The following is a 14,151-nucleotide window of genomic DNA, read 5'->3' as shown; positions in this document are numbered from 1 at the left end:
TTATTACCACTGGCAACACTTTAGCTGTCATAAATTTTGAAAAGTTTTTACCAGTGGTTTTTCTGCTCAATGTTTGTGTTTGTTTGTTTATTAAAATCTCATAATACTTTTAGTTTTCAAGTGGAATTATTGGCTTTGTTGATATTCAAAAAGTACTGGCAACGGTGTTATCCCCGTGAATTTATGGATTTGCTGCGTATCGTTGAAATGAAACAGAACTTGTGATTAATCACTAAACACTAGTTATATTAATTTCAAGTGGTAAAGAAGAGGTAAGTCAGATGTTAAATAATTAGAATTAAGTATGCACTGTTATTTGATTGTAACTTAATTAAGAAAATTATGAAATCAACAAGAAGTCAACAACAGTGAAGTTTAGTCACTTTCCGATAGGAGTAGTTGTGTTTTGTGTAACATGCCCCAAACCCAAAGAAGGTCCCCAGTCTCCGATTAGGTATTGTAGATTCATTTTTATCAAATCCTGATATTCTTTCTGGCAGTAATCAGCAAGTAAGTTGAAGACGGTTTTGTGACTAAAAATACCTATTATTCATAGGCCTTTCTCCTTTAAATCTATTATAATAAATGCCGAGGTAAGTAAGTAGCTTTCTTAATCTATGTGTAATGTGAATAAGATGTATGTGTGTGTGTTATCTGGCTACGGCTGGGTCTACTAGGGCACAATAAGTTCCATTTTTAAAGCCCAGGTAGCCTTTATTAGAAGGTTTTAGGAAGGTGTAATAACTGTCTAAAGTAAATAAAACAAAAACAGCATATAATTTTTTGGATTCATTTTATTTTCAATAACATAAAAATGTTATGTTTTTCCATTTTACACATTTCGAAATGTATGTCAGTGGGTATCAATCAGATTGCTAAAATGTTCACATTAAATTCAAAAGTTATACTACAGTAGGTAGGTACAGTTTGGCTGCATGAACTCGGGTCATGGGTCACATTTTACCTTATTTAGAATTCTTCTTTCACTTATTTCCAAATGCTGCATATTATTTGTACGAGCACAAAATCTACTACTCCACAGCAGTTCATTATAATTTTCAACAAAATATATTGTAATCATTTACTCATTTGGATGGATCATTCAATTTGATTTTTGTGCTTTTTTTTTTAAATGTGATATGCTATACATTTTTTGTGATATTTTTGATTTTATATAAAGAAATTCATTATTTATATTACCTAAAACAGGTAAATGTGTAAAAAATTACTATTTGGTCTCACAAAAATCTTTATGATGATCCATCCAACAGCAATATTCACTACAATAAATAGAACTAGCTAACTGGAATTGAAGGTCCCTTAAAAGTATATATTTTTATGTAAAGCTGTGATCAACTAGACATACATGACAAACACTTAATTGTTTTAGTCAATTCATGAAACAATAATTGAATGGCATTTGGCCATTTGTTCTCACCCTCTTGTCTGAATAATTGACCACTGCTTTGTATAACACTAATTTTATTGTTTTTCGTAATATTTTGACTAACTCTAAAGAGGCGTCCATATTCATAGCTTGAAGTAAAGATGCGCAAATCACCAATTTTTACATAAGTTAGTGAAAAGATCGACAGTTTTACATACAACTCTAAGTTAGAGATAACTTTATAAACTGTTATTTTAAATCTTATAAACAGTAACAGTACATGCTTGATAATTTTACAACATCTAAATGAATTATGGAGTAATGATTTGAATTTTATGGGAACTTAATTCCATTTAGAATTTCTTTGATAGTTGACAATCATGCATTATATTAACAGTAAGCTTATAAATAGTATCAAAATAAGTATAATTCCCAATGTAAAACAAATATAGCGCATTCATGTCAAGATACAATAAAATGAAAACATTTGAAAATATGTGAATTAAGATACTTTTGTCTATAAAATGCTCATCATAATTTTTTTGTTGAAATCATACTGATTTTAGTTTAAAATTATTGACAGACTCATAATACTTTTGTTAAAGTTTTACGATTTAATTTCAAATGAATTATATTTTCTCAAAAATATTCAAAATCAGGATGAGCATATTGACATTTTACTAATTTATTTAAATTGGCATATTTGCACTTGTGGAAAGAAGAGCATATCAGAGCACAGAACAAATTTTCTTTTTAAAAACCATGTAATAAATATACAGTATAATTATGTATAATTGAATTCTAAAAGTTTTACTACTTCCATAAATATTTGACTAAAAATGCATAAAATGACGATATTTATTTAAAAATTTATACTATATTGTGAAATTGTGATGTTTTATAGCTATGATTAATTTATTAGAGAAAGTAAAGTAAGTACATACCAATACATAGTTTCTGTTATAAAGTGGGCAAGTAATTAAAGTTCAATAATGAAATGCTTTGAGATCACTGATAAGTATTATCAGAAAATTAATTAAATAAAATTAAATGTGATTTGTGATGATGATAGTTCTAAAAACTGGATAAAAGGAGATCTCCATGGTTCTTATTAGATTAGTCTGTGACTCTGTACTCTGAATGCATGTAGCCTTGAATTATATGGTATTTTGTATTAAATTATGTACATGTAAAACCATGTGTAGATTTTAAATTTTTAGTAATACTATACTAAACTGGCCGTCATATAAGTATCTGCCATGTTCTCTTAAATATAACTAGGTAATATAATATTCTTAACTAAATTCATATTTACAAATAATACAGTTCATTATTTTATATAGAAATTAAAATATATTCTATCATTCTTCGATTCACATAACGCAAAATAATTTAACAGAGTTCATTTTTGCACTCACATTTACAATATAGTTTTGTAACTAATTTGTTACCATTTAATTTGTTGATTTCAAACAACTCATTTAGATTATATCACCCATTATGCGAGTAGCGCTATACTCACTAATCCTATCGTTTCTTACCATTTAAAAATGCAGAATATGCGAAAACGTCAAGGAATATTTTACAATTAATGGCAATTGAACATTATAGTTCGCTCGCATCCAATAGGAACTATAAGATTCATAATGCCTCCGAGCGTTCCGGCGGCGCCTACGCTATATGTACACCGCACCGCGCCCGCTCTGGGTTACCAAACCAACTAGCACAATAAAATAACTCTTTATTTACACCCGGCGAATTATTCACAAATCATGGACACAAATCTAATACTCTAATCGATTATATTATATCGAATAAGAACTTGAATTATCAATGAAAATTTGTGTCACAGTTTATGCTAGAGTTTAGAATATAAGGAGCTCAGTAGCGCCGCCGTTTGCGGCGGTGCGAGGAACTATACATGCACAACACCGCAGTGTCTATGGCCGACGCGGCGCACGCCTCGCCTCAATACTTTACCTAAATACCTAATAAATGTTCTCCAACATCATTGTTTGAACAAGACGTTTGGTGCGACTATGTTGAACGCTGCAGTCAGGACTGTGCAGCCTGCGGTGTCAGATCCTGACAAGGTTAATTCACAATGTTCAACGTAGCCGGCAGCGGAGAAGGAACTAAAATCTAGTATCACAATGTCGGGCATCTCTGGCCTGAAGCGAGTTAAATCAACGCCGCAAGAACACAGCGATCGGACAGATCGCGTAACGAAATGAGTGAATGTCAATTATTATGAGTCAAGTGTTAGGAATATAATTGACATTGGTTGGTGATGCAGTTCCGCCGCGGCCCTACATTGGATTCGTGTGTAGATCAAAATTTCCGGATTAAATGTGAAAAACAACAATCAACTGCACTTCCCTTACCGTTATGGTATTAAAGGTAATTTTCCAACTCTCGTCTCCAACATGAGCGAGGTGAATGTGTGGCCGCGGCATTTTGTCGTTACGTGTCTGCAAGGAGAATCTGTGTGTTGCAGGTTCACTCGAAGAGCGCTAGCAGGTCGTCGGAGGAGGGTGCGCGCGGGGGGTGCGACCCGGCCGAGGAGGATGAGGAGGGGGGCGTGGCGAGCAGCTCGCCCAGCGCCGGCGCATCCAAGTATGATAGCAGCTCCATCGGATCTACGCTCGTTTCCGGCAACAGCTGAAAATGGAAACAGGTGGGTCAGACTTGATTTTAATTGCTAACTTGCTTCATGTAACTAATGTAGAATATCTTCTGCAAATTCACTATTAGGCAAGGATTTCGCAAAATGCTGGCGAATGTAGTATAATATCGCTTTGGCAGTTTGAAGTATGATTTATGACTAGACTTTGATATCAACCTTGGATGATGCACGAGACTATGCACTTAGATGTCGTTTAATGAGAAGGTACCAATACTATTTGCTTTCCTATTACATTATTATCTTCTAAACTGTGCTTATGTATTTAGATTGGAAATAGAATTCGTTTCTTAAACCGCGCCCTTACAAATACCAAAACTACTTACGTTGAGATTATCGGTGCCCTCTCCGTCGATGACGGCCGCCGGGTCAAAGTTGAGGTCGGCGGGTATATCAACGTCGGTCAAGCTGTGGTGCCCGACAGATGGCGGGCCCGGCGTGTGAGAGGAGCCCGGCGTATGCGCGCCGCCGCCGCCACCCGGCGTATGCGCTGATCCAGGTGTGTGTGGCGTATGAGGTGTATGAGGCATCTGCAGGTTGAACGAATCGTCAGTTTTGTGCTGCTTTTTTTCAATTTATTTTCTAATTTGACTTCATTTGTCAGGTTTCAAGCCTCATTACGATCGAAGATATCCATATTTACACACGTTGGACAGATCAATGTAAAATATATTAGGGCATGATTAAATCAATTTATCGGAGTTATCGTCAAAGCGTGTCGATGTAATTTTCGTTCTCAAGTGAACGTCGTGATTGCTCCCTAATTTCCAAGGTGTAATTTACAAGGTGGTTATGTTAATGTGAATATCCAAAGCGTTCAAACATCTGGCCTCAGATAATTTCAGAATTAAATTAATATTTAGTGATAAACACATTAATTTATTGCGTAAATGAGCTTAGTACTCTGTGTAATTGAAAGGGAAACTTCCATTTATACACGCAATAATTAATAACATAAGAACTGGATATCCTTTTACTTAAGGAGAATGGAAAACGGATTTGTCATTGAAATGTGTACATACCTGTTCGTTTAGACTCTTCTCCATCGCGTTCAGTGGGTCCAAGGAATTGACGCTGTCGTTGAGGTGTGATAATGGTCCATTGCCTGCAAACTCGTTGCTTCCAGGGCCATTATTCATCCCGAAGTCGTAATTCTGATTGTTCGACCCAGGGTTTCTATTCTGACCGCTTTGGTTGTACGAGGAGATCATAGAGCCGCTAGCAATGGTGTTCATGTCAGGTGGCAGGTAAGGAGATAACGCTTGGTTCATATCCCAGTTATTCATGGTGGGCATGTTCATGGAGCCTGGCGATACCGCTTTGCTCCTCTTTCCTACACTGTTGTCATTGCTATCATCTTCTTGCTGCAATAGCATAATCATTTTAGTACAAGAATCAGTGCAAAATCGCGATCTTCCTTTTAATAAATGTATGTACTCTTTACTTACCTTAATGCCACTATTGTTAGGACTCTTTGCCGCTTTCCAGTTCGCACCACTGTCGATAGTCACCTCGTCCACGTCAGATGTGTTAAGCGTGTTGAGAATGCCCCACATGTACTGGTCAACTTCTAGACCTTCTAGCTGCGCTGGTTTGCTGTAAATAGAATATCCGTTAGTACCAGGTTTACGAAATTCACAATTAACTATTAAAAAGTACAAGTTAATAAATCATGCTTACTTGCAAACTGGACATCTCCATGACCCCCGTTCGCAATTCAGTTGTAAGTACGACTCCAAATCGAAGCATTGTATGTGTTTGCACTCATGCCCACGCGCAGGTAATGTGATCTTTTTGAACGTGATTGGGCATTTTAATGACACTTTTAAGGCGGTTTGCTCGACACTGTCCCTATCGTTTGCTGTATTAGATCCATTGTTGTTTGCCGGCGCTTGGTTGAAGTTCATCTTAATTTTGGCAATGCAGTGATCAGCTGTCAGTAACCTCTTCCTTAGCAATCCTTGGAGGACACTTCGGACGCTCGGTCGGTGGACTAATTGCAGTACGAATAGATGTGACTGAAAAAAAAGGGTTATTATAATTTTTGTAATTAATCACAATTTGTACAGCTGGCTAGGTATTTTCTATTTATTATTAATTTTATCTATTTCATAGTTTAAGATACTTACACAACAGCATGCCGAAACAGTGATCTGTATCGTGTTTCTGCCAGGCTGGCATACTTCTTTCAGGTACAATGGTTTGTGTGATGTTTTGTTCTCGCCTCTATCTATTATTAATGGTGTAGCATTGACTGACACTTGAACACTCGCCGGCCAATTCGTGTTCATCTGTCGATCTTCGTGGTGGAAGCATTTTAGTTGTAATTCAAGGTCCGACCTGGAAACAACGTAAACTAAAATTAGTGCCATTTTACTAACAGATGGATTTCAGAACATCTAAAATTGCAAGCATATCTTAATAATAAGATAGAAGTCAGTAAATTACCTCCATACTAACGTTGAATGGACCGTCTGCTTCAATTGGAATACATGATTGCTAACTGCTAAATTGTGTTCTAACCTAAATGGTGGTAGTATAATACCATCTCTAACAGGGAATGTTAACCGGAGCTCATCGTCTGTAACAAAAAATATAAACAAGTTAGTTACGATTCGTCTTCTTTTATTAAATGTAAAAATGTTTATCTCTTGTGGTTTTGAAAACTTACTTTGGATACCCATCGGTGGTTTGAGCTCGTTAAAATGGGGTTTAACATCGGCGTTAGGGCTGATGTACGGTGGCATACTGCTGGCTGGCGTTAAAGGCGGCGTAGGATTCCCAGGCACTGGACTATGCTGGTAACTCATGTTAGTTCGCATGGCCACTTCTTGTGCGAATTGTCCACTATATTGTCCTCCATATTGCCCGTTGCCACCTGGGTGCTGTGGGAATTGGCTCGGCACGCCACCATTGAAGTATTGCCCCTGGTTTGAGTAAGGTGGCGTCGACTGCCTCATGGTTCCTCTCATGTTTCCACCGAAATTCCCAGATGGACCTAGCGGTTGCTGAGGTGGGTATTGGCCCTGGAATCCAGGCCGACCTCCGTAACCAGCGGGATATTGCCCAGGGCCGAAGCCGGGTTGTCCCCCCATGTATTGGGTTTTCCGGCTCATGATCATGGTTCCAGAGGGGTAAGGGTTGTGTCGCTGCCGGTACCCAGGACCCATCTTGGCCGAGCCTGTCATTTGCGCCGGGCCCATTTGCGAAGGCATCATGTTGCCGTGCATCCCCATATTGGCCATCTGCGCCATTGGGTTCATGCCGTTCATCCCCCCATTGCCCATTTGGCCCATGCCAGTCATGCCGTTCATGCCATTCATGGCGCCGTTCCCGCCCATTCCCATGCCTGTCATGGCCGGGTTGTGGCTGCGCTGTTGGCCGTAGCCATTCATCGCGCCATACTGGGGATTTCCCATAGTCATATTGTTCTGCATCTGAAACAGAAAGAAGGCTTATGACTTTTTGAAGACAAATCATTGATTTGTTGTTCAGATTTAAAAGATCTTTTGTGTCTTGTCAATGTGCTGGTAGATGGTTACCTGCGAGAAGGGCTGCGAGTCCTGCATCGCGGCCGTGGTGGCCGCGGCGACCATTGCGGCGGTGGCGCCGAACTGCGCGTTCTCGCCCCCGCCGCTCATCGCGCCCGTACCGCCGGCGCACCCATAGCCGCTGATAACAAAATATAACTTTATATTTGCAGTTCCAGAAATTACCTATACCATCATCTTAAGTTTCACAACTCATGTAGAAACAATGCCAGTCGAATTTCACATCTCCGAGGAATTAAGATGTTTGATTATCAAATGTTTGTAAGACGTTATTTATTAGAAAATACCGAGATCAGTTAAATATTTGATAGACGCAGTTTGTTCTACAGTTTTACCAGTGTAATGTTACAATTATCAACGGTTACTTGATTTCACAGCAAATCGTCGGTTAGTTACAGAGCAAGTAGGTTTTGAATGTGAAATCGGTCCAGTTAATTTTATTTCACTCACGATACAAGCAGTTTCTATTGCAAGCGGCCTTGTAGAGCCGAACATTCCACACGTTAACGCTTCGATTATTAATAAACTGAGACTCAATATTCGACCCAAATCCTATCGAAGCAAGATCTTTTTTTAAGGTGTACAGAGATTTTATTATTTTACTAACAATGAAAGAAAAAAATCAATATGGACGTAGAGTGACGCGCTGTTACCCCTGTGTTTCTCTCGGGATGTGTTTGATTTTTTGTATGGCGCCGCGGAGTGGGAGCGCGATTCATGTGAACTGCTTTTGGGGCGAATTCCCGAGCCGTCCCGGAGCCCTTCCTAATAATTCCCATTCGACAAATGCACGACAAACACTCGCACGGGCTGCCCATTGTTACCCGCGTCTCTGTAGTAGTGCAACAATATTGGGCTATTGTGCACTTTTATAAAATTATTTTAATGAATGGCAAACTCGGTTACATCACAACAAACATTTCTCGTATTTCGAAAATATGAGTTGAAAGTTTATGTTACTCTGCTGCCCGTTATCATCATTATCTTTTGGCCCTATCTATCTATATTCATTCAGTAATCAATAAATGATTCATCAACGTGAATCATACAGCCATTTCATGCCTTCAACGGCTTGTACTTAAGTGTTCTTCAAAATTACTTAACAGATACTTAGTAGCGTCGACAATCAATAAACACACAAGTCAACAACGCTCAATCCGACGTCGCCTCTATTCATCGACACTGCGGATGATTTACAAGGGCCCTTCCTTAGGTAAACTCGGCCCGACCTGCACTTCTTTTATAGTTATGTCTCAGCCTTTTTCTTTTTGCCGACCAGAATGTGTAGCCCACAAAAAATCTGTGTATTCTGGTGCACTTTTTGTAAAAGTGGTACCACATCCGAATAATCACTTACGTTCTGTTCAAAATATTTGGGATCTTGAATGTAAGCGCTCGACCCAGGCGTTCCTTTTGCGACAATTCGTGGAACATTGTTTTTTGGATGCTTCTTTCGGAAGATCATGAATATTTGGAAGGTATTCAATGTTTTTTTTTCGATTACATCAAATTCTAAATGCCTCGCTTGTGATTACAAAATCGCTAGATTTTCTTCAAGGTGGACTTTGTATTTCTTCCATAACGCCCAAATAAATCAATATGAATGAGTAGGCATGTCGCTATTTCGAGAAGCTGGAAGGTGTTTGGCATAGTATTGAGAGATGTGCGAGTAACGCGTTGGTATTTTGATACATAGGCTGCAGTTAATTTTAGATTGCTGCGCAGACGTGTTGGATTCCTTGTTAATTGGCAGTGGGGATAATCGTGCACTGAATCGATAGTAACGACAGCTCTTCATGTTTTCATAGTTTGAAAACTTTTCTACGTTAGTTTTCATACTTTCAATTATTTTGGTAGGTGAGATCTCTTAGAATAATTTGATATACATATCAGTTTTCTTATTCGTGTTAGAGTGTTAAATAAGGTATTAATTGTAAGTCCCGTATAGATTACTATCAGGCGGAGTGAAGCCGTGGCGTGTTCCACCCCAGTGTTTCGACGACAGTTGGTCACCCCCATTTAAATGCCACTTCACATTGTGGCTTGTGCGCACATTGCCATTGCTATAATAGCGTTAACGTTATTAACAGAATGGTTTTTGTGTTAACTAGTATGTAATAACTAACCGTGAACTGTAATCCATATTTTTATCGTATTGATTTTAATAACATTTTCAACAGTTAACCTTAAAGTTAATAAAACATCTATAATCAAATAAATTGGATTAAAAGTTCACCGGCATGTCAATAATTAGAAGATAGAAGTAATGGCGACGAGGATAGATTAGATTAATTGGTTAATTAATATTTCGATATCTATCTCATTCTTTTCAATTGACGTTGGGATCGGTCGGAGAGAATGAATCACGCTTCAAGGAGCGGATTCCGGGGGTTTACAAATGGAGGCGAGCGTTCCGGGGTAAATACGACACAATGGCCGGGGAAGGGTCGGCTAGACTCGCCCGCTTAGGGTAAGTGGGCCCGGTCACGTCAATATGGGGCTTTATTATTATGCTCCCGATAATAATTTGTTTGTCGGTGATAAAATTGAAACGAAAGTGTCTTGATGCGGCTTAACTATGTTTGATGATTGAAATTGATATGATTCGATTTAAATCAATATCTCAATTGAGCTATGAGTGAATCACACTGCTCTATTAATAGGTGGTTCTATAACTGTTATCATTTCAGTTTATGAGTCAATCAGGACATCATATTCACATCTCTTCGACCTTGCGAGTCACGTGGTGCAATAGTTGTCATTCTCGTGACAGTGCATCCGCCCCCAACCGCTCGGGCCGTTGAAAACATTACTTATAAATCTGTTAAACTGGGCGTGTTTGTGGTTCGTTGTTTTATGTTTACATTGGCTTTAAAGTTTCATAAACCCAATTGTCCTTATTCATAATATTTCACTCGGTAACAGTTTGCCCTGTTACCACCCTTGAAATGAGGTAGACTTCCTGTGTTCTGTTCACACAATCTCGTTGCCGGTCCCGGTTTTATTATTATTTACTTATTGGTTTTGTATAGAGGTAGGCAGCCATCAACAATATGTCGTTTGTAAAGGTGACTACAAAACAAAGCCGTTGAGCGCTTCGACTTAGCACCTGCTCGGTTTTTTATTTATTATAATAATATTTTATAGTTCACAATAATTATATCGGTAACGGTTGGCGTTAAATTAGAAGTTTCTTGTTTCAATTTGTTATTTTATTTAGACTTTTTCTTTTATATCAAATTATTATTTTACTTTATGATACGAAAAAAATGCATTTGCGTTTCGCGAAGCGCAATGTACTCGTAGTTTCTATTCTTTAGTTATAAGTATTTTTAGTTATTATGAAAATTTTGTTATTGTGACAAATTAAATTGATTCGAATGAAGAATTCTGAGTTAAGTGAAATATTTTATTTGTTGTGTTTATTGTAAGCGCTTAAGTGCAGTCACCGCTTGCATTCCCATTGTGTGGCTGTGTGAGTGCGCACTCTAATGTGTGCGAGCTTCTTTGGCAGTGTGAGTTCGCTGCGTGTTTGTGTGAGTTCTGGGTGCCCTGAAGCGTTTGTGCGTGTGAATGGAAGAGCACATTTCATTTATAATAGCAGCGATGCGCGGTCGACAATGTCACACTTACTTGTATACTTTTAAATCACCCTCCGTTCATGGAGGGATTCCGTACGTTTAATTCTCTCACATTTAAAGTTAACTAAATTATTTAATTAGGCACTTTATTAATTTGATTACCGTTATAATTTTTAATTGACAATTTCAAGTGTCTTTACAACACTAAAGTATTTACATAGTCAGTATTTTTGATTTTATTGCTTGTTAACAACGATAAGGCTACGCAGGTAAGCCGAGTCACGTTTCAGCGTTTTGTTGAAATGTAAACAAACTTGTTCCGGATAAGATAAAAACATGTATGGTGTTTTGGTACGTTACTGATAAAGATTAAGACGCGGTTTAGGTGCATTTACCGAAACTATCAAATTTACATGTACCTACACACAGTATGAAATATTTGTGAATATCATTTGCATATATATTATTATTTACTTATATAATGTATTATGAGGCTGTTTAACGGTCTAGTCATGTTCAAAACAGAAAAAAAATTTTATAAGTACCTACATATATTTTTTTCAGTTTCAATTTTGTTATTATTTTACGCGTTGGCAAATGGCATACCTACTACAATAATTAAAAATGTCATTGTCAAAAGTTTGTCTTATCAGTTTATCAGTAGCGTGTAATCGGTTAGTTAGATTAACGTTTAAAATTACAAACTGGATGATATTCGGTAGAACATGAAATTTCTCAATGTTTGTTTTATTATTATAATTATTTTGAGTTTAAAAAAATCTAAGCATTGCTTATTTACTCGCATAAATTTTAATTAATTCATCTGACTGGCATTGCTCTAAATAAATTAAAGTTAGCACTTACCTAGGGTTGTTGACTCTGTATCCAATTGTCCCTTGCTGAGGGTTGTGTTTGCCAGGGTCAGGAGCCTGCGCTCCCCCGTAGTGGACAGACGAGTTCACGTACCCTGCCGTGCTACCAGCGTTCGCCGTCCTGTCGGTGGTGAGACACCCCCTGAAACACGTTCCACGTTGTACCACCATACTCATCACAACAAACTGACAGCGGCAAAAAATCCATCCGATTCCAATTCCTTCCAATTTTGTATTCGTGTCAGCTGCGAGCGTAACATATTTTGCTGTTATCGAGTGGCACGCGTAAATTACGCTCAAGCCGTTTGCTATTGAACGTTAACCATCGTCGAAACGTTCATCGTTTACAGCGCATTTTTTGTTATTATTTTTGCATCGAATATTTTGGATTTTGCAAATCCAGAATTTTTTCTCAGCACATTTTTCACTCTTTTCCAATTTACAGATTTTTTTGGATTTTTTCACTTTGTCACGCAAATAAAATACGTGTTATCACTTTCTTGAAAATTCTCCATTCAGGCAATAATTCACTCGTTTTGCACAACGATGAACGCTTCGAAGATCCGTCACTCGATCAGCTGAGGCAAAATCCAACGTGCGCTAGTCTATGACAGGTGGCAGATGTGCAAGTTGTTTTATTTAGACAAGTTTCAGGAACTTTTATTGTGTTTAAATTTTCGTTACTTTGATTCATTATTTTTATTGAATCGGAAAAACACTTAGAGAAAATTTTAAACTTGTCCAAACAAAATCAACAAACTTCTTCCAAACTTTTCTAATAATTCACTGTTATTTACTTTGATTTTTCACTTCACAAGGCGGGCACCGTTTTCCAAAAAGCACTTCAGTTTCATCCGATCAAAATCCAATGTTTGTCACTAAGTTGCAATCCTTTTTTGTTGGTACACTGCACTGTTTAGATTCGCAAAAATCCAAATTGTCACTTTTCACAATCCATAAAAACATCCAAATCCAGGGTAGTTTGATTTTTATTTGTCACTGTGTTCCAGTATTTGATGGGTAATGAGTTAACGTCCACTCACAAGTCCGACTTTGAAATCACCGAAACATCATAGACGTGTTGCACGAGCGTCGACACCGACGTCACTGACGGCGAACGACCGCGCGTTCGACCGTCAAAGGTAACACTGGATGATGGCGATAGCGAGCCGGCGACGGTGAGTGAGAGGTTGCGGCGCGGGGCGCTCCCACCCTGATGGCGACGTTGCCAGCTCGCCGCGATAAAGTGGCGCACCCCCGCTTCCCCCGCTCGTACGACGTCTCGGCACTCGGCGATCGGCCGCGCTCGGGCGCCACCGTCGCGAGTCGCTGTATCGGCTCTCTGCCCCGCCCCGCGCGCTCGACGTTTTCACGTAACGGTCCTCAATCGAGCGCGATACTGCGAGTGCGATAGTTGCAGCGTTCTGTCGTCATTGAGATTAGTTCAATGATCAAACTAGAATGCCTTTATAAAAAATGTATGCTTCTCCCCAAATTTTAGGTCGCTGGTTTTATTTATGATGTCGATGAGATGATCGTCGAGGACGCTGATGAATAAGGTCGATGACGAGGTGAATAAAAATAACTCATCGTATTATTCTCAGGCTCAGGTAGACGTGTATCGAGAGTTTTTGCGCAGCGGCTCGGCGACGCGGCGGTCTGCAAACGTCTGCGTTGGGGCATAATAATTAGCATCGATAAACAATGGGCATGTCGTCCTCTGGTCGCTACCTGCGCGTGACGATGGAGGACGGATGCTCGTCCTGCGCTGTCCTTGCGGGTTGCGACCGCCAGCGCAGCGTTGCACGCGATCGCAACACTATTGTAATCGGTTCATTTACATTCTGATTGATTAATTGAGACGAAGATTTCGGAATTCAAAAGTCCAAATCTATAATAGATGAATTTGTCGGTGTGGATGGAGATTCTATTATCTGACAAATCTAGCTGTTAAGTATTTTATTCAGTTCCTAATTACAAAATGGTCGAAATTTTCATTTAGACTCCTATAGTTCCCCATTCTCCTACTTCTTGGGAATTTTCCAAAAATACCAGAACACAATTAATTATTCATGAT

General features: G+C 38.6%; 2 protein-coding genes across 3 annotated transcripts in view; one reads left to right on the top strand and one right to left on the bottom strand.

The window, feature by feature from the left end:
• Window positions 1-776: 776 nt before the first annotated feature.
• LOC135073854 (zinc finger MIZ domain-containing protein 1) lies at window positions 777-13,239 on the bottom strand. 2 transcript variants are annotated; one of them, XM_063968076.1, is made up of 11 exons: window positions 12,872-13,239; window positions 12,067-12,216; window positions 7,613-7,742; window positions 6,742-7,507; window positions 6,519-6,651; window positions 6,200-6,410; window positions 5,751-6,088; window positions 5,519-5,666; window positions 5,093-5,434; window positions 4,397-4,600; window positions 777-4,048 (listed from the first exon to the last, which is right to left on the bottom strand). In XM_063968076.1, exons 3-11 carry the CDS (start codon window positions 7,709-7,711, stop codon window positions 3,887-3,889), a joined length of 2,403 nt encoding a protein of 800 aa, XP_063824146.1. In that variant the 5' UTR covers window positions 7,712-7,742; window positions 12,067-12,216; window positions 12,872-13,239; the 3' UTR covers window positions 777-3,886. The 2 variants fall into 2 exon arrangements, with proteins under 2 accessions (XP_063824146.1, XP_063824145.1); XM_063968075.1 differs by having other exon boundaries at window positions 5,093-5,666.
• LOC135073855 (uncharacterized) overlaps window positions 4,026-14,151 on the top strand; it is a 64,237-nt gene continuing 54,111 nt past the window's right edge. The window contains exon 1 of the mRNA XM_063968078.1: window positions 4,026-4,064. The gene's annotated coding sequence lies outside the window, so the exon portion shown is untranslated. The remainder of the gene's footprint in view (window positions 4,065-14,151) is intronic.

The sequence above is a fragment of the Ostrinia nubilalis genome, chromosome 8 (genome assembly GCF_963855985.1).
Source record: "Ostrinia nubilalis chromosome 8, ilOstNubi1.1, whole genome shotgun sequence".
Classification (NCBI taxonomy): Eukaryota; Metazoa; Arthropoda; class Insecta; order Lepidoptera; family Crambidae; genus Ostrinia; species Ostrinia nubilalis.
This window is presented reverse-complemented; position numbering and strand designations above follow the sequence as displayed.

Coding starts and splice junctions, on each gene's coding strand:
- LOC135073854 (XM_063968075.1), bottom strand. CDS start 7,711: ATGAGCGGCGGGGGCGAGAACGCGCAGTTCGGCGCCACCGCCGCAATG. Junction 6,652..6,741: donor ACCACCGATGGGTATCCAAA/GTAAGTTTTCAA, acceptor TTTTTGTTACAG/ACGATGAGCTCCGGTTAACA. Junction 6,411..6,518: donor CATTCAACGTTAGTATGGAG/GTAATTTACTGA, acceptor CGTTGTTTCCAG/GTCGGACCTTGAATTACAAC.